General features: G+C 34.2%; 2 protein-coding genes across 2 annotated transcripts; both read right to left on the minus strand.

Annotated features, from left to right (window-relative positions):
* Positions 1-1,240: 1,240 nt before the first annotated feature.
* Positions 1,241-4,538, minus strand: LOC136229605 (cytochrome P450 736A117-like). Its single transcript, XM_066018501.1, has 2 exons — positions 3,504-4,538; positions 1,241-1,973 (listed from the first exon to the last, which is right to left on the minus strand). Exons 1-2 carry the CDS (start codon positions 4,419-4,421, stop codon positions 1,359-1,361), a joined length of 1,533 nt encoding a protein of 510 aa, XP_065874573.1. The 5' UTR covers positions 4,422-4,538; the 3' UTR covers positions 1,241-1,358.
* A 5,001-nt stretch (positions 4,539-9,539) lies between these two features.
* On the minus strand, positions 9,540-17,787 carry LOC136232888 (cytochrome P450 736A117-like). The gene is made up of 2 exons (XM_066022389.1): positions 16,828-17,787; positions 9,540-10,246 (listed from the first exon to the last, which is right to left on the minus strand). The coding sequence occupies exons 1-2, from the start codon at positions 17,746-17,748 to the stop codon at positions 9,632-9,634; spliced, it is 1,536 nt and encodes a 511-aa protein (XP_065878461.1). The 5' UTR covers positions 17,749-17,787; the 3' UTR covers positions 9,540-9,631.
* Positions 17,788-18,335: the final 548 nt, after the last annotated feature.

Below are 18,335 nucleotides of genomic sequence, written 5' to 3' on the forward strand. Positions count from 1 at the left end.
TAAGAGGAGTGGATCAAGCTTAGAATTCAGACATTGATATAGCTTATGAGCATATATATCACTGTTCAAAACCAAGACCGTTTATGTGTTTGAAATCGAGAATTCGTCCCGATTTTCTCCGATTAGTCCCTCAAGACTTTTTTTGCCTCCTAAGTGGTTTTTAGCCGTATGGACTCCACCTGGCCCGCATCAACACCGCCTAGAGTATTTTTTATTGTGAATTTACTTTTTACTTTATTATAATTCAGTTATGAGTTGTTTCAATAATATTGTTATTGAAATATTGATGTTTGCACAGTTTTAAGGATATATATGTTTTCTAGATTAAATAATTTTGTATTATTATTTTTAGATAGAATAATACATACTTTTATTGAATTTATATAACAATTTGTTGATTAACAAATAATAAAAAAAAAAAAAATCCAACCTGATTAATCTTCGAGTGCCCAATCTACCCAACTAGTGCCTAGCATTTTTTACAGCCTTAATGATAAAGATTCAGACCTGTACACGAAGTCGAGATGAGAATAGGGCCTGTTGAAAAGCACGATCGAGTCTAGGCATGAACATTTATCTAGACCTGAGCATGAAACAAAACCAAGATCTAAAAAGCTTCAAAGGAAAAGTATACCTAATGTCGGTGCACCCCCCAGAGCAGTCAAACCAACTATACCAGCACATCCACTTCCTAAAGCCCAATGTCCATGAACCAGTCTCTATTGTCCATGCCAGGACTCACCCTCCATAGCTCTCACATCATCAATTGGCCAAGAGATAAGAAGCTTAAGCCCTCAACCTTGCCAAAATAAAAAGGGGTTACCGACCCTACAATATACATAAGGAATTAAAAATAATTAATAGATGTATGCAAGGAGAATGAGGTGTCCCCGTGCAGAATTTTCTCCATCACCCTCGTTGAGTCGGCATCCTACTAGTTTCAAGAACATATAGGAGCAGCTAAAGGAGTTTCCACTAAGTTTATGGACTTTATCCCCCCAGTCATGGCTTGCAGAACCCGATACCATCTTCGCTAGAAGTCGGATGAATCCTTGTGGATAAATTCAACAAAACATGTCTTAACATGTCTTTTGAGTTTTACTTCCTCTAAACACTTCCACTGAATCAAATAGCTAATAAGAACATAGTCACGCACATGGAAAAATAAATAAGATTTTCCTTCTTCCATCCTCATATGGAAAGTCGAGAAACAATTTTAAGAGTGACAAAATGATCTACATTTTATGCAAAACCCACAATTTATTCAACAATTCATACTAGTTTATTGTATAGATTCATATACATATTTTTGCATATTTAACCAGCAATAACATTAATAAAATTCAAAAGAAACAGCATCAGAAAGCAGAATATGGAGTAGCAACAACATAAAGAGGGAACTTTCGGTGAATGGTGAGACCAGTGGATTCAGTCATGTCTAAATCTTGTATTGTTGGTACACCATGCAATTTCCAATCAAAGCTATGCAATAACTTAGCCAATGCAAGCTCATCATTGCTTATTGCAAACTGAACCCCTGGACATATTCTCCTACCTGATCCAAATGGTATTAATTCAAAGTTTTGTCCTTTGTAATCTATACCACTATTCAAGAATCTTCCTGGCAAAAACTCTTCAGCTCGATCCCATAATGTAGGGTCTCTTCCTATTAAATAAGCATTGATTATCACTCGAGTTCCTGCTGCAATATGAAATCCTTTTATTTTCACATCTTGGGTTGCAACTCGAGGAACTAATAATGGAATTGGAGGATGCAAACGTAGAGTTTCTTTTATCACTGCTTTTAAGTAAGGAATTTTTTGGAGATCATCTTCTGTTATTTCTGATTTGTTCTCGGCTATTTCTCTTATTTCACTTTGAAGCTTCTTCATCGCTTCTGGATGCCTTAAGAGCTCTATCATTACCCATTCCAATAAGACGTATGTTGTGTCTGTACCTGCTGAAAAAACATCCTGCCAGGAACACAATATAAAACGATTGATTGTTAGGAAAATGAAATACCATTAGGCTTATTAAAGCATATAAAATACTCGTTTATCCTACCATGTTTCAAAAAAATTATAATAAATGAGAGTGTAATAAATTGAACTATGAACCACTTAGTCTAACACGCTTTAATACAATGTCAATGAACTAATCAATTTAAAAGCTTGAACTAAGGCAACAACTTGGGACCAGACTATAGGTCCTAACTAACTCGGGACTATATCCAGATCTCGAAGAACCTCTCCAAAGAATGGCAACAGAGGAACCCGAAATCTACAGGTGTGGTATGCCTTGTAGATAATGAAGGCATTGCTCTATATTCGACTACTCACCCGGATCTCGGGCCCAGGATCCTCTAGCGTATAATTCCAACTTGATATATAATAGCTATTAAGGCCACATCTTTAGGCGTTAATATGCTAGAAAATTTGTAGACAATGGAAACTTTTTTCGAATTAGGTGATGGCAGTGCTGGAATCTACTGCCCGACATGCTCCAAGGATTTATTTCATTGGAAGAAGAGAACAAAGTCTAAAAAGCTCTAAACAGGGTGATTGGATAGGTGATCAACTGAAATGAGACAATGAAAATAAATAAAATACACACATGAAAGGAAAGAAGAATTATGAAGTGCAACTAATCCGAAGAAGAATAGACTCTTCCATTATGGGATTCAAACCCTAGTAAACCATAGCTTTTGCACCTTATAGTCGAGGATTACTGAATACGAAAAGGTTCGTTATGAGTCTAACACAAGTTTATATACTTTTTTTTTTTTTTTTGTTAATATATGTGACTTTCAGTTTTAAATCACACATTAATCAACAACAATTAAATATCAATATCGGAATAAGTGTAAAAGATAGAAGTCACCAAAAACCCCTCTGCACACCAATGTTTGAAATGAGAGTAACAAGGGGTGGGTGAACATTTGTTTCCTACCAAATATAAACAAAAGTCCAATTCATAGCCCATCAAAATATAAAAGACTCAATAACAGAAGGAATCTCAAAAGGAGTCGGAACAATGGGAACCGCCCCACCGCCCATTCTATGGGCGGAATGTACTTTCATATTCCACTTTTATTCGTCACTAAATTTGGTATTAGAGTGCACTCAGAGGACCTATCCCACACACAAATACTCAGACAAGTTCACTCGAAGATTGGATTAGACCCAACACCCACCAACTCATTTAACATGTTACAAATTACAATACTTATGTTTTTGTCAATAAACCGTTTGAGCTAAAAGTTTAAAGTGATAGGTAAGGTTCAGAATTATCGTTTAGTATTCTTATCTCGGGTAACTAATTTATTAGTTTCTATATTTTGACCCAATATTGTTGAGTTGGGGAACTGACCAAATAAAGTGGGCTAAGCCATAAAATGAACAAATTCAAACACTGATTTTTTTTAGAAACTTATATAATTGAGTATTTGTATAATAATTAAAATTAGCTAGGATATGATTGGGAAAGAAAGAAGAGGTACTTACTAGGATGATAGCCTTGATTGCAGTTCTATCAATAGCAAAACCAGCCATGTTTTCTTTCTGAATCCAAAGCAGAACATCCACAAAGTCCTTACTACTTGATTCAACCTTCCAATTACCATTCTCAACATGTTCATCAACTACACTGTCGAAGAACTCATCCATCTCTTTAGCTATTTTCTTAGCTTTCCCATACAACCCTTTAACACTACTCACCCAACCAAGCCACGGAATAAAGTCCCCAACATCAAAAAACCCCAAAAGCTCCGCAAACTCAGTTAACAAATCCTTAAAGCTTCTTCCTTTTTTAGTTCCGCTGTACTTTCTCCCTAAAGCAATTCTGCAAGTTATATCATTAGTAAGTTTCGCTAAGATTTCACTTAAATTCAGTGGCGAAGAACAAGTATTTTTAATCCTGTCAACAACTAAATCAGTCTCTTCTTCCCTTATATCCCTATATGATTGTACCCTTTTGTTGCTTAATAAATGTAAAACGCATATACTTTTCATCTGTCTCCAGTACTCGCCGTATGGAGCAGCTGCAACATCTTTCCGGCCATACAGAAGTATTTGAGTAAGTCTTGTTTTAGCCCTGTCTGAAAAGATAAGATCATGGGTTTTCATGATCTCCCGAGCCATGTCTGCCGATGATATAATAAGAGCTGGAACGCTGCCAAGGTGAAGCAACATAATGGGGCCATGGATTTCAGCCAATTTTGCAAGGGAACGATGGGGATAAAGCCCAAGTTGGTGGAGATTTCCTATGATCGGAAAGGTAGGTGGAGAAGGTGGACGGTCGGAATTGTTGGTTGTAAATGAAGAAGACCATTTGAGGAGAAGTATGAAGGATAGAGATAACAAGGTAAGGGATATGATTACTGGGAAGTAGGAAGATTGTTCTGATAAGCTTAGATTCAACATTTTTTGTTTCTGTTTTGCTAATAATAATGTCTTTTCTTTTTCTGACTGTTGCCTTGAATATAGTAATAACTAGGAGTTGTTAAAATCTGATTCTGTGGACAGGGAAATTTTATCTTTCCAGATTTTTCTTTGAAGTGGATAAATACGCCGAAAGGTTGCTGGATAGATAAACATAAGCATTAGCGCAAAATAAGGTGGATTGTTATTTACCAACCCCAAATTATATCACTGTTTCTTTTTTAATACTTTTATCCTTGTTATTTTTTAAACTTTAAAATTGAAATTCTCTCAAATTTCTTTGAAATTTAAAAATCCGAACAACATTCATGGGACTTAAACACGATAAAGGAAAAAGACTAATGATTCTCCGGATAAGTATTTTTATTTAAAAATCGAATCGAAAAAACGAGTTTCATCTCCAGATTCGGAGAAAAAATCATCCAAAACGTGCTAAACGGGTGATCCACCCGTTTCTGCTTAGGCATAAAGGGATAGTTCATCCGTTTCTACCTAGGCGGAATGATGTGAATCATCCGTTTAGCATATTTTGGATGAATTTTTTTTATATATTGATTAAATCGGTTAGTTTTTTGAGACGAATTTCAATTACTGTAAATAGGAATTGTAGTTATTCGATTTCCTCGACGTTCTCGGGTCCATTTTTCATAAATATAATTTTTGGCTCAGAAGAGAGAGAATATTAAGTTTTTGAATGGAAAAATAAAAAGGGCGAAAATGTCTAAGAGGAGATGGTGATAAGTAATTTAGAGACAGTGAATAATAAAACCCAAAATAATTTATTAGTTTTCTAATTTATGCATGTTACGTTAGTTTTTTTATTTGTTAAATTATGAGATAAGTACAAAAAAAATGCATGTGGTATACCGGATTTGCGAACTCGGCCCTGTGGTATTTTTTTTGCAAACAGAGGTTTGTGTTACAAACCGTTAGCAAACAGAGACTAAATTGACTAACGGTGTTAAAATTCAAAGAGAAAAGAGTTAATTTGGTCCTTATATTTATTTATTTTATAAATTAACCTCCCTAATTATCTAATTATCACAAATAAACCCCAAAATTAAAAATAAAAATAAAAAATACCTTCTTCTTCTTCTTCTTCTTCTTCCATTAATTTCTTCTTCTTTTCTTCTTCTTCTTCCATTAATTTCTTCTTCTTCCATTAATAAGGAGAATAAAATATTTTTCTCTCTCTCTCTTCCTTCTCTCTCCTTCTTCCATGGTTCTTCTTCTTCTTCTTTTTCTTCTTCTTCCTCTCTCTCTTCTCTTCTTCTATTTTTTCTTTTTTTTTTCGATTCCAGATTTCCGAAATCGAAAATCTGAAAATTCCAGATTTCCAAAATCTGGAAATTTTCAGATTCCTGGAAATTTCCAATTTCCAGATTTCCTTCCTGGAAATTTTCAGATTCCTGGAAATTTCCAATTTCCAGATTTCCTTCCTGGAAATTCCAGATTTCTGGAAATTTCCAGAAATCTGGAATTTCCAGATTTTCGAAATCGGAAATCTGGAAATTCTAGATTTCTCGAAATTTCCAGAAATCTGGAATTTCCAGATTTTGGAACTTAAAAAAATAGAAGAAAGAGAGGAAGAAGAAGAAGAAGAAGAAGAAGAAGAAGAAGAAGAAGAAGAAGAAGAATGTATTTTTTATTTTTATTTTTGATTTTGGGGTTTATTTGTGATAATTAGATAATTAGGTGGGTTAATTTATAAAATAAATAAATATAAGGACCAAATTAACTCTTTTCTCTTTGAATTTTAACACCGTTAATCAATTTAGCCTCTGTTTGCTAACGGCGTTTAGCACAGACCTCCGTTTGCAAAAAAAAAAAAAACCACAGGACCGAGTTCACAAATCCGGTATACCACGGGCATTTTTTTTTGTACTTATCCCTTAAATTATAAAACTAGATTTTAGAAAAAGTTGATTTATATTTATATTCATTTATATATATTACTAAACTAGATATTTTGATATATTTTAAAACATATTTTTACAAATTTCTCATTTTTTTTAACCATTGTGAACATCATTTTCAACATATCTTCTCAATATTTGAAGTAAATTTCTACAATATACGAACAACAAATAAAACATAAGAACAATAAAGAAAACATAAAATAAGTACAATGAAAAACAAATCTATCTATATTATATATAATTGGGGATGCACATAAAAGTTTTTTAAAAAAAATGTTTTAGCGGTTTTGATGACTAGTGGGGAATTTCCGATTAGCTTCCGTCCCTGTGGGGGCGTCGGTGGGTTCGACGGGGGGAAAGCTCCGATGCCAAAGTTAAAGGCTTTGGGGATTCTGAACTCCGGAAAAAGCTCTGCAAAAAGCTCAAAGGAAGACGAAAGAGAAAAGACGCAAATGAAGTAGAAAGAGGAAAGGGAGAGGGAAGAAGGTGTTTTCTCTTCCCTCGAGCCACGCGCCTATGACACCTGTCACCCAACGAATGGCATTGAACAGAGTAGCCATCAATGCGAATCATCATGACGGCGCGCGAAGAAGCTCAAAAGACCTAAAGGACTTTAAAGGCTCTTTAGGGGGGCTTCTGATAACATCGGGATATTATCCAAGGGATCAAAGGATATATTTACCCAAACGACCGCGTATCGAACCGGGCAAAGAAGGCCATGGCGTATCAGTCAAGGACATCCGATGGGCGGATCACCAAGACTCCGCCACACGAGATTCGTAGTCAAACCTACGTTAGATTCGCCATCACCCTTCGATCTGCCAGCTGAACAGCTGAGCCGATTCCTCAATAAAGGCTATTAATGAGCTATTAATGATCTAACGGACATACTTAAAGGAAACCAGTAACCGCCATTAATGAAGCATTAATGGAGACTTTCTAGTTACTAAAGGTTATAACTTCATGACTATATATAGCTTGCATCTCAAGCTATCAAGGTACACATTCTCACAACCCTAGCTACCCTACTTTGTTAATTCTGTTTATTCCTCCATTCTCTATACTGACTTTGGCATCGGAGCTTTCCCCCGTCGAACCCAACGACGCCCCCACAGGGACGGAAGCTAATCGGAAATTCCCCACTAGTCATCATATTGAAAATTATACTTACACTGAAGTTTATTTCAATCATAAATCATGTTTTTCATGATTACCATTCTAAGTTCATTTCTCATTCTTTAGTCATGAATTCTACATTATTATTATTATTATTATCAAGAAGTTATGTTCTTTTGCCCAATGATTTCGACAGCGAGATTTTAAGCGTCCAATACACTTGATAAAATGTTTATTCTTGAAGCAATTTGAATAATGCTAGAGGTGACATTTCCCTCCATCACTCCTCCGAGAGCCCTTTTGTCGAGGAATCTCTAGATCTTGGACTCCAAAAACTCTTCGACATCTAGGAGGACAAAGGGCCCACGGGTCGTGATGGTGGCTGACTGGATGATGGGTTGTGCTTGGATAGCGGACGGCGCTACGATCGGAGTGAGTTGGATGGGTTGCACTAAAATTAGGGTTGCTTATGGGACCATCACAAATGTCCCAACGGACTGTACTAGTAGGGTTGATGCAGAAGGTTATTGTTGCGTGGATGCTTGGGCTTTCAGGAATTCTCAAATCTTCATGTTTTCCTCTTAGAGGATTTGATGTTGGTCGATGATCTTTATTTGGGTTACCGTCTGAACAGATTGAGTTGTTTGGAAGCTTTTGGTCATGTCAATGAGTTGCGGCCCGAAAAATTCTTTGTCGGAGTCAACCTCCATTAGCAAGGGGCCTAGGTTTTGCGATTGTACCATGAGACTAAGTTGGATTTCCATTGAGGGGGAGCTAGAGCTAGCAATCAAGGGGTTCAATATCTCCTTGACTGACCTAGGGGTTAACTGTTGCTCCGCTATGCTCGAGACAGTTACAGTGGAAAAGATCACTTTCGAGAATGAGGAGAGGAGTTGTGTGTTACTCGATGCTCACCGCACCAAATAGTAAGGTTATGAGATTTTCGGGCAATCTCCTTTGTCGGTTTACCTCATGCACACTCCGACATTCATGTTAGTTAGTAGATAAAATAGGGTAAAACAAAAGTAATCAAAGAGTTCTAAAGAGAGTTGGGGATCGTTTTACCAAAGTAATGGTGTGACTCACCTATTTATAAGGATTTAGGCATCAGCTTGAAGACTAAAGTGTCTTTCTGTGTATGGTCTCGTGGGTCTATTTTTAATTGGCTCATTCTTTTAAATGGAGATGGAGCGACCTGCTGAGCTTCTTAGATCTGCAGACACATCTCCCTCGTCACTAATTAATTATCTTAATGATTACAAGCTTGATATGCTTATATAGTAGTTTCAATAAAATATTAATGTAGTGAAAGCTAATAGATATGTTAACAACTTCCAACCCCTTCCGCATCAACAACTTTTTTGAGAATCAACTTAACTAACGAAAAGTGGCTACTTGTGAGCTTCTGATCGTAGATTCTACATCATAAATCACTTTTTTGAGAATCAACTCAACTAATGAAAAGTGGCTGCTTGTGAGCTTCTTATTTGTTACGTGTTTGAATTATTTCATGTTATTGTATATTTGTAAGATATATGTGCAAATAACAATAACATTGAAATAATTCAAACAAGTAACAAATAATATTCCTAACTAATTTAATTCATAAAAAATTTGCAACGATATTCTTAAAGTTTTAAACCATGTCATTAGAACAAGTAAACAGCCCAATTAAACAAAAATATTTAAAATAATAAATACAACCATGTAAAAATGTTTAAAAGTTAATTATAAGAAAGCAAAATAATAATAATAATAAACATTTTTTTATTCTGATCACTACTTAGGCGTAGTCTAGGCGGCCAAAAAAGCTCATGGATCCAAAAAAAATGCCTAAAGGGCCTATTTGGGGAAAATCGGAATAAATTCTCAATTTGAAGTGTCTAACCACACAGCCATTTTCTTGAACATTGATAATTTGTATTCATATTATATAGACTTGTTTATGATACAAAGTAAAATATCCATAGATCAAGTACTAAAAATTCAAATAATCTATTAGATATGTGAAAGCTATCGAAATTTAAATATTGAAACTTTAAAGATTCAAACTTTAGGTTAAAAAGGGAGTAAATAAATCACTTTTATAAATTCAGATACATATTTTTGCATATTTTGACCAGCAATAACATTTATTACAAAGAAAAAGAAACACTATTAGGAAGAAGAATATGGAGTAGCAAGAGCAAAAAGGGGGAATTTACGGTGGATGGTGAGACCAGTGCATTCAGTCATATCTAAATCCTCTACTCTTTCTACACCATGTAATTCCCAATCAAATTTGTTCAATAACTTTGCTAATGCTAGCTCATCATTACTCATTGCAAACTGAACCCCTGGACAAATCCTCCTACCCGATCCAAATGGTATCAATTCAAAATTTTGTCCTTTGAAATCTATACCACTATTCAAGAATCTCTCCGGGAAAAACTCCTCTGGTTTATCCCATAATGCAGGGTCTCTTCCTATTGCATAATCATTGATAATCACTAGAGTTCTTGCTGCAATATCAAACCCTTTTAATTTGACGTCACCGGTTGAAATTCGAGGAACTAATAAAGGGATTGGAGGGTGCAAACGAAGAGTTTCCTTTATCACTGCTTTTAAGTAAGGGATTTTGTTTAGATCGTCCTCTGTTATTTCTGATTTATTCTTGGTGATTTCTCGTAATTCATCTTGAAGTATCTTCATCACCTTCGGATGCTTTAAGAGCTCTGTCATTACCCATTCTAAAACTGTGTATGTGGTATCTGTGCCACCTGCAAAAATATCCTAGTATGAACATAAAGTGAAACAATTAATTAGTATAATCTTGTTTTTCCAATTAAACAATTAAAATCTAGACTGAAGTACTAGATCGAGATTTAATTACTAACTTGTGTGTATAAGATTCAAAATGTAAATTGTGTAAAAATATATGTGCTATGAAAACAGATTGTGTGGTTAATTATGGTAATTAAGGTTTGATATGGGTTCTAACAGTCCTAAGCTTACCCATTATCTAGCATCAGTTAGGATCTGTGTGATGGATTGTGACAGTAAAAGATTCACGCATCTATTAAATAATCAGTAATGCAAAAAGAAAAATAAGTAAAACTAAAGAAATTTTACTATGGTGCCGGTCTATTGAACATTGCCAATAGAAATATGGCAATCATTGTAGAAAATGAGTATTGTCTAGTGACCAAAATAATAATTGTAAAATAAATTAATTTAAATAAATAAATTATTAAAAAAAAGTCACGTGATGCCATTGAAATTGTGAACTAACATACAAAAAAAAAACATAAACAAAAAAAATATTTATTACATACAACCAAAAAGAATTTATGTATCTTGTCTTTGGTTTGACAAGTTTTCTATTAGTGTATGAATAATAGCTGTGTATAAAAAGTCATTAATTTGGCCGATATTTCAACAGTAGTTTCACGCATAATAGACGATGAAATTACACAATGTCTGTATTTCTATAAATAGTGTTTAAAGATTAAGGTCATAGAGAATCGAGGTATTCAATCAACTTCAAGTTAAACTATTTTTCCAAGTCTTTATTATTTGTTGTAAAATATTATTTATGCTCATCGATTAATTAATTATTTTCAATAAATTATCGTGATACCTCCAATAAACGGTATTAGAGCTTAGTCGATCAATCGACTAAACCAAATTTTTAATTTTCTCCAAATAATCAAATTCAGCAAAAATATTATTTCTCTCCATGATAGTCACCAACTCAACACTTGTTCTCCCAATTTTCAACTGTAAAAATTATGATTTTTGGAGCATCAAATTCAGAATAATATTGTGTTCTTCAAATTAATGGGATATTATAGAACAAGGAATTCCACAAATTTCCCCATCAACAAAACCAAAAGGGACATAATCAGATTCGCTTTCTGACTCTGAAGCTGAGGAATCAGCAACATAATCAACTCTAAAAATAGCCAGCAACTCCATGTATATTCTAGATTAGGAAAAGGAATTGATCCGGAAGGATGCAGATGCACTAGCAAAAATTCACAATGCTATTGCATATTTAATTTTTCCAAGAATCGTGAATGCCACCACGTCTAAACAAGTTTGGGAAATATTGAGAGATTAATTTCAAGGGATAGCCAGAGCACACAATATCAAGCTCCAAACTCTCCGGAGAGTTTTTGAGAAGCTTAAAATGAAAGATGGTGAAGGTATCAAAATCTACTCGTCAAGAGTTAGTGAAGCTGTGAACAAGCTACAAGCTTATAGAGAAGATATTACTAATCAAAGAGTTATCCAAAAACTCTTAATGACACCTGACTGAAAAATTTGGTTCAGTCGTCAGTGTTATCGAATCTATTGATCTTTCCCAAACATTAGCCACCAAAGTATATGGCACTTTACAAGCTTATGAAGAAAGAATTTCGAGATGAGCATAAATTCATTTTGAGGGAGGTTTGCAGTCCAAATACAAAAATAAATTCCCTTCGTTCAAATCAAAAAATAAAATTGAAGGAAAAGGAGGCCAAAGATGGGGAAAGGAAATGGAAATTTCCTCCTTGTGGCATATGTCAACTAACAAACCACTTGGAGAAAAAAATTTGGAAGAAAGGAAAATACAAATGCAATTATTGTCACAAATTTGGTCATACCGAAAATGATTGCAGAAACAAGCTGCAGCCAGTCATGAGACTCAAGACGGAGAAAATCACTTGTTCGATGCTTGTCAAGTTGTTATATAAAATAAAGATATGTAGTTAATATACAGTGGATGCACTAACCATATGTCTAAAGATCCTCACATCTTCACCAAACTGGATGAATCCGTTCAAGTTCCAATTACAATGAGAAATGGAGTTGTCATAAAATCGAAAGGCAAAAGAATGATCACAATCACCATGAAGAAAGGAACAAGATTAATAAATGATGTCTTGTATGTTCCTAGGCTGAGCTAAAATTTGTTGAGTGTGCCACAGATGATGCTTAATGGTTATTCTTTGCACTTTGAAGGTAACACTTGTGTAATTTATGATTCTCAACAAAGAGAGGTTGTATGTGTGAAGATGGAGAACAAAGCATTTCTTCTTAAATGGGAAAGTGTAAATATGGAAGCAATGAAAGCTCAAAATGAAACTAACAATTGGATTTGGCACAAAAGGTTCAAACATAACAATCTTCAAAGTTTGAAGTTACTCTCTCAATAGAACACGGTGAGAGATCTACCAACAATTTGTGATTGCACCGAAGTTTGTTAGGGCTGTCAGTTAAGAAAAATGAATCGTCATTCATTTCCTACAAGTGAGGCTTAGAGACCAGGAGAAGTTTCAATTGGTACACACAGATATCTGTAGGCCAATGAGGTCTTTTTCACTTGACAACAACAAATATTTCATCTTGTTCATATATGATTATTCAAGAATGACTTGGGTCTATTTAATGAAAGATAGATTTGAGGTTCTGAAGATCTTCTAGAAATTAAAAAAAAAATTGACAAAAAATCAAAGCGGCTTCAAACTGAAAACAATCAGAAGTGATCGTGGCATGGAGTACACATCCACAAAGCTCAACAACTTCTGTGGCGAAGAAGGTGTTCATCATCAACTCACTACACGGTATACTCCTTAATAAAAATGGCATTTCAGAATGGAAGAATAGAACGACGATGGAGATGGCTATATCAATGTTGGAAGATAAAAATATGCATAACAAGTTTTGGGCAGAAGCAGTCTATATGATAGTTTATCTTTGGAATCATAGCACTACAAAAACAGTTCAGAACATGACTCCACTTGAAGCATGGATCGGGCAAAAACCTCATGCCGGTAATTTGAAGGTGTTTGGTTTTATCTGCTACATGCACGTTCCAGCCAAGTTAGAAGCAAAAGCTGAAAACAGAATCTTTGTTGGTTACAGTTCTCAATCCAAATGCTACAAAATATACAACTTGGAGACATCAAAAGTTGTTAGTAGCGGAGACGTTAATTTTGATGTAGAAATTTTTTGGAACTGCAAGAAGAACAAAGAAGAAAAGAGACCAGTGGATGTTTCATCACTCCAACAAAGAACTCAGCTAGAACAAGATAAGCAGCAAAAGGAGCACCGACATGATTCAAGTTCAGATTCAAGTGATGATTATCAAAACAATTCATAATCATCCGCAAGTTCCTCAAAAAGTGGTAATTCCTCATCCGGAGAATCTCCACCAATAAGGACAAGACTCTTAACTGTTCTCTAAGACAATACTGAGGTTGTAGAATCTTGTAATTATGTTTCACTTGAACTAAAATACTTTGAAGAAGCGGCTCAATATAATGAATGAAGGCTTGGAATGGAGGAGGAGATCTAGATGATTGAGAAGAATTAGATTTGGGAGCTAGTTGAAAAACCACCATACAAAGATGTTATTGACGTTAAGTGCATTTTCAAAAACTAATTCAACCTTGATGGGTTAATCCAGGAGAACAAGGCAAGATTGGTCGCAAAAGGCTACTCACAACAATTTGGAGTCGACTACAATAAAACATTTGCTCATGTCTCAAGGAAAAATATAGTTCATACAATTATTGTACTAACAACACAAAAGACGTGGAAGGTTTATCAGTTAGATGTGAAGTCAGCCTTTCAAAATGAGTTTCTCAAAGAAGAAATTTATGTCGAGCAACCACGAGGTTTTATTGTTGAGAAAGAAGAAAACAAGGTACTAAGGTTCAAAAATGCCTTGTACGGCCTCAAACAAGCCCCAAGAGCCTAGTATTGATGCCTACTTCAGTGAACAAGGCTTCATGAAAATTCCAAGCTAGTATACTCTTTGTATAAAGGTTGATAAAAATTCAAATATCATCATTGTTTCTCTTTATGTTGATGAGTTGATTATGATGGGAAATAATCCATCCTTAATCTCTGAATTCAAGACGAGATGAAAAAGAATTTCGAGATGATGGATTTGCGCTTGATGCATTATTTCTTTAGCATGGAAATTATTCAAAGCGTTGAAGGAATTTTTCTCTGTTAAAAAAAAGTATGTAAGCAATCATCTCAAAAAATCAAGATGGAAAATTCCAAGGCAGTAATTACGCCTCTAGTCAATAATGAAAAATTGACTAAGAAAGATAGTTCACCTCCAGCAGATGAAAGTTAATAGAGAAGTTTGTTCGATAACTAGTTGTATCTTACATCTACGAGACTAGATATTATGTTCCTACAATCGTATTATCACGATTTATGCATAATCCAAGTCGAATTCATTTGACAGTAGAAAAACGAGTGCTAAGATACATTAAAGGCACCTTTGATTTTGGAATCCGGTACCAACCAATGAAAAAGTTTCAATTAATTGGTTTTTCAGATAGTGATTGGGTAGGTTCAGAAAATGACATGAAAAGTACATCCCGTTACAATTTGAGTCTCGGCAGCGAGGTATTTTCATGGATCTCATAGGAATAAGAAACAGTCACGCAATCAACTGTAGAAGTTGAATACATTGCAACATGTTAAGACGTTAATCAAGCGGTATGCCTAAGAAGAATTCTATATCCGATATGGGTGAAGTGCAGAACCACCCGACAACGATATTTTACGATAGCAAGTCTCCGATTGCTATTGTGAAAAATCAAGTCGAGCATAAAAAAATGAAGCACATCAAGATCAAGTTTCATTTTGTTCGTGAAGCTGAAAATGAAGGCGAAGTTAATCTCATTCACTATAGTAGTGAAAATCAGATTACACATATCTTCATGAAGGCACTACCAAAAAATAAATTTGAGTTCCTACGAGTCAAACCTGATGTTTATGAACAATGCGTTAAGGAGGAGTGTAGAAAATGAGTATTGTCGAGTAATCAAAATAATAATTATAAAATAAAATAAAACTAAATTAATTCATTAAAAAAAGTCACATGATGTGGTTGAAATTGTGAACTAACATGTAAAAAACATAAACAAAAAAACCTTTATTACATACAACCAAAAACACTAATGAATCTTGCCTTTGGTTTGACAAGTTTTGTGTTATGGTAAGAGTTGTATGCACCAAATTAATATTTGGCCGATATTTCAAGAGTAGTTTCACATGTAATAGGTGTTGAAATTACACAATCTGTATTTCCATAAATAGTGTTTATAGATTTAGGGAATCGAGGTATTCAATCAATTTCAAGTTAAAATGTTCTTTCCAAGTCTTTATTATTTGTTGTAAAATTTTATTTATGCTCATAGATTAATTGATTGTTTCCGCTAAATTATTACAATACCTCCAACAATCGTGCAACTTCTTTTTTTACACCAATCATTTCCCAATAAAATGATATGCTTCTTTTTTTTCCATTGGTTGGATCAATTGCACCCGTTTCACCTCAGAAGTTTTCACAAAACTAATTAAAAAAATAGTGGTCCTTCCACTCAGATGATGCTACATAAACAGTTGGAATATCGTGGCATCATCTAAGTGTAAAGACTATTAGAATAGTTAAAGAAGAAACTCTTTTTTTATTAGTTTATGAGAAGTGCACCAAAAATTGTTAATCCGAACAAATGAAGCTAAATTTATATATATTTTACTTCTGTATAAAACACCACCAAAATATTTGACATGCGCTTACAGGCTGGGCATTAAAGTTGCACCATGAATCCCTAGAAATATCTCTAATGAAGAGTGTGTGGATGACGCTTAGAGTAGTATCATGCATTGGAGAGACAATGATTTCTTGTTTTTTTTAAGGATAAATAATTTATTAGTCATCTCCTTTCTACATAACACATTATTTAATCCGCTATTTTGAAAAACACATTATGCTGTTTCCATGTTTTGTCAATATTAACCCTTTAGTCATTTTGTCTATTTATTTTTAGATTTTTAACTGTTATTTTTGATATAAACAGACAGACAGAGTATAACAGAGTAGCTATATGAAAAATAAAGATATGTTCGGTTAAAAAATCGAAAAAATAGATAAAAGTACCAAATGATTAATATTGATAAAAAAAATAGACCTTATAACGTGTTTTTTAAAAGAGGAACCTAAAAAGTATGTTACGTGTAAAAAAGTGGGAACTAATAAATTATTATTATTATTTTTTAATGCCATTATTGACCGTTTTTTGGCAACGTTGTCATCTCTCCTTTTAAATAAAAAAATATACCATTTTAAAACAAACTATATATGATGTGGAGAACTTCTACGGTGGATCGGGTGCAATGGATCCAACCAATAAAAAAAAGAGAATCATGCTACCTCATTAGAAGATGATTTGTATAAGAAAAAGAAATTGTACCATTATCATGTTTACATTAGCAAGATCCATAGTCCATAGTAGACTGGACCGGGACCATAAGAGAATTTCTCGTATGATAAGATGTGATAGAAAATCAGAGGTACTTACTAGGATGATGGCTTTGATTGCAGTTATATCAAAAGGAAAACCAGCCGTGTTTTCTTTTTGAATCCAAAGCAAAACATCAACAAAATCATTATTTTTGGATTCAACCTTCCAATTATCACTGGCAACATGTTCATCAACTACTCCATCGAAGAACTCATCCATCTCTTTAGCTATTTTCTCAGCTTTAGCATACAAACCTTTAGCACTACTCACCCAACCAAGCCATGGAATAAAGTCGCCAACATCAAAACCCCCCAAAAGTTCCGTAAACTCAGTTAATAATTCCTTAAAGCTTCTTCCTCTTTCTGTCCCGCTGTACTTTCTCCCTAAAGCAATTCTGCAAGTTATATCATTAGTAAGTTTCGCAAATATTTCACTTAAATTCACTGGCGAAGAACAACTTTTTTTAATCCTGTCAACAACTAAATCAGTCTCTTCTTCCCTTACATCCCTATAGGATTGAACTCTCTTATTACTTAATAAATGTAAAACGCATATGCTTTTCATCTGTCTCCAGTACTCTCCATATGGAGCAGCTGCAACATCTTTCTGGCCATAGAGAAGGATTTGATTAACCTTTGATTTAGGCCTGTCTGAAAAGATAAGATCATGGGTTTTCATGATCTCCCGAGCCATGTCTGCCGATGAGATAACAAGAGCTGGAACACTGCCCAGGTGAAGCAGCATAATGGGGCCATGGATTTGAGCCAATTTTGCTAGGGAACGATGGGGATAAATGCCAAATTGGTGGAGGTTTCCTATGATCGGAAAGGTAGGAGGAGAAGGTGGAAGATTGAATTTCTTGGTGGTAAATGAAGAAGAACGTTTGAGGAGGAGAATAATGAAGGATAAAGATAACAAGGTGAGAGAGATGATAATTGGGAGGGAGGAAGATTGTTCGGATAAGCTTAAACTCAACATTTTTTTTTTCCTTGTGGTTGTATGTTTTGCTTCTATGGCTCTTGAGTATAAGTAGGAGCCTGATGATGGAGTAGTTAACAAAGGAACTTTCATTTTATAGTTTCCATTCCAAGTATTTTCCTATAAGTGGACAAATGTGCTTAGAAGTATCAAGATCGGACTTGGATTTCTACTATTAAAATGTCACATTATGACTACTTAGTGTTTGTTTTTCTAGAAGAGTAAGAAAAAGTCTCTGTATAACTAGAGAAATATATATTTGATATAGAGATTTGAGATCAAACTAGGGTTTTACATCACTTTTAAAAAAAATTGATTCAAAACCTTTTTTTATAGTGGTGTTTGTTGAAAAATAATTATTTTTTTAAAGAAATTGAAATTAAAAAACCGTGTAAAATAGTGGATTGACCTCATACAACTAATTTAGAAAAAGATTGATTTAATGAGCTTTTCAAATTAGAGAACGGAAGCATTGATATCAAATGATTTTTTTTTCACTTATTATTATTATTATTATTATTATTATTATTATTATCCTTATTATCCTTTAGAAATTTGAACAAATTGAAATCAATTAAATTGAGTTC

The sequence above is a fragment of the Euphorbia lathyris genome, chromosome 1 (genome assembly GCF_963576675.1).
Source record: "Euphorbia lathyris chromosome 1, ddEupLath1.1, whole genome shotgun sequence".
Lineage (NCBI taxonomy): Eukaryota > Viridiplantae > Streptophyta > Magnoliopsida > Malpighiales > Euphorbiaceae > Euphorbia > Euphorbia lathyris.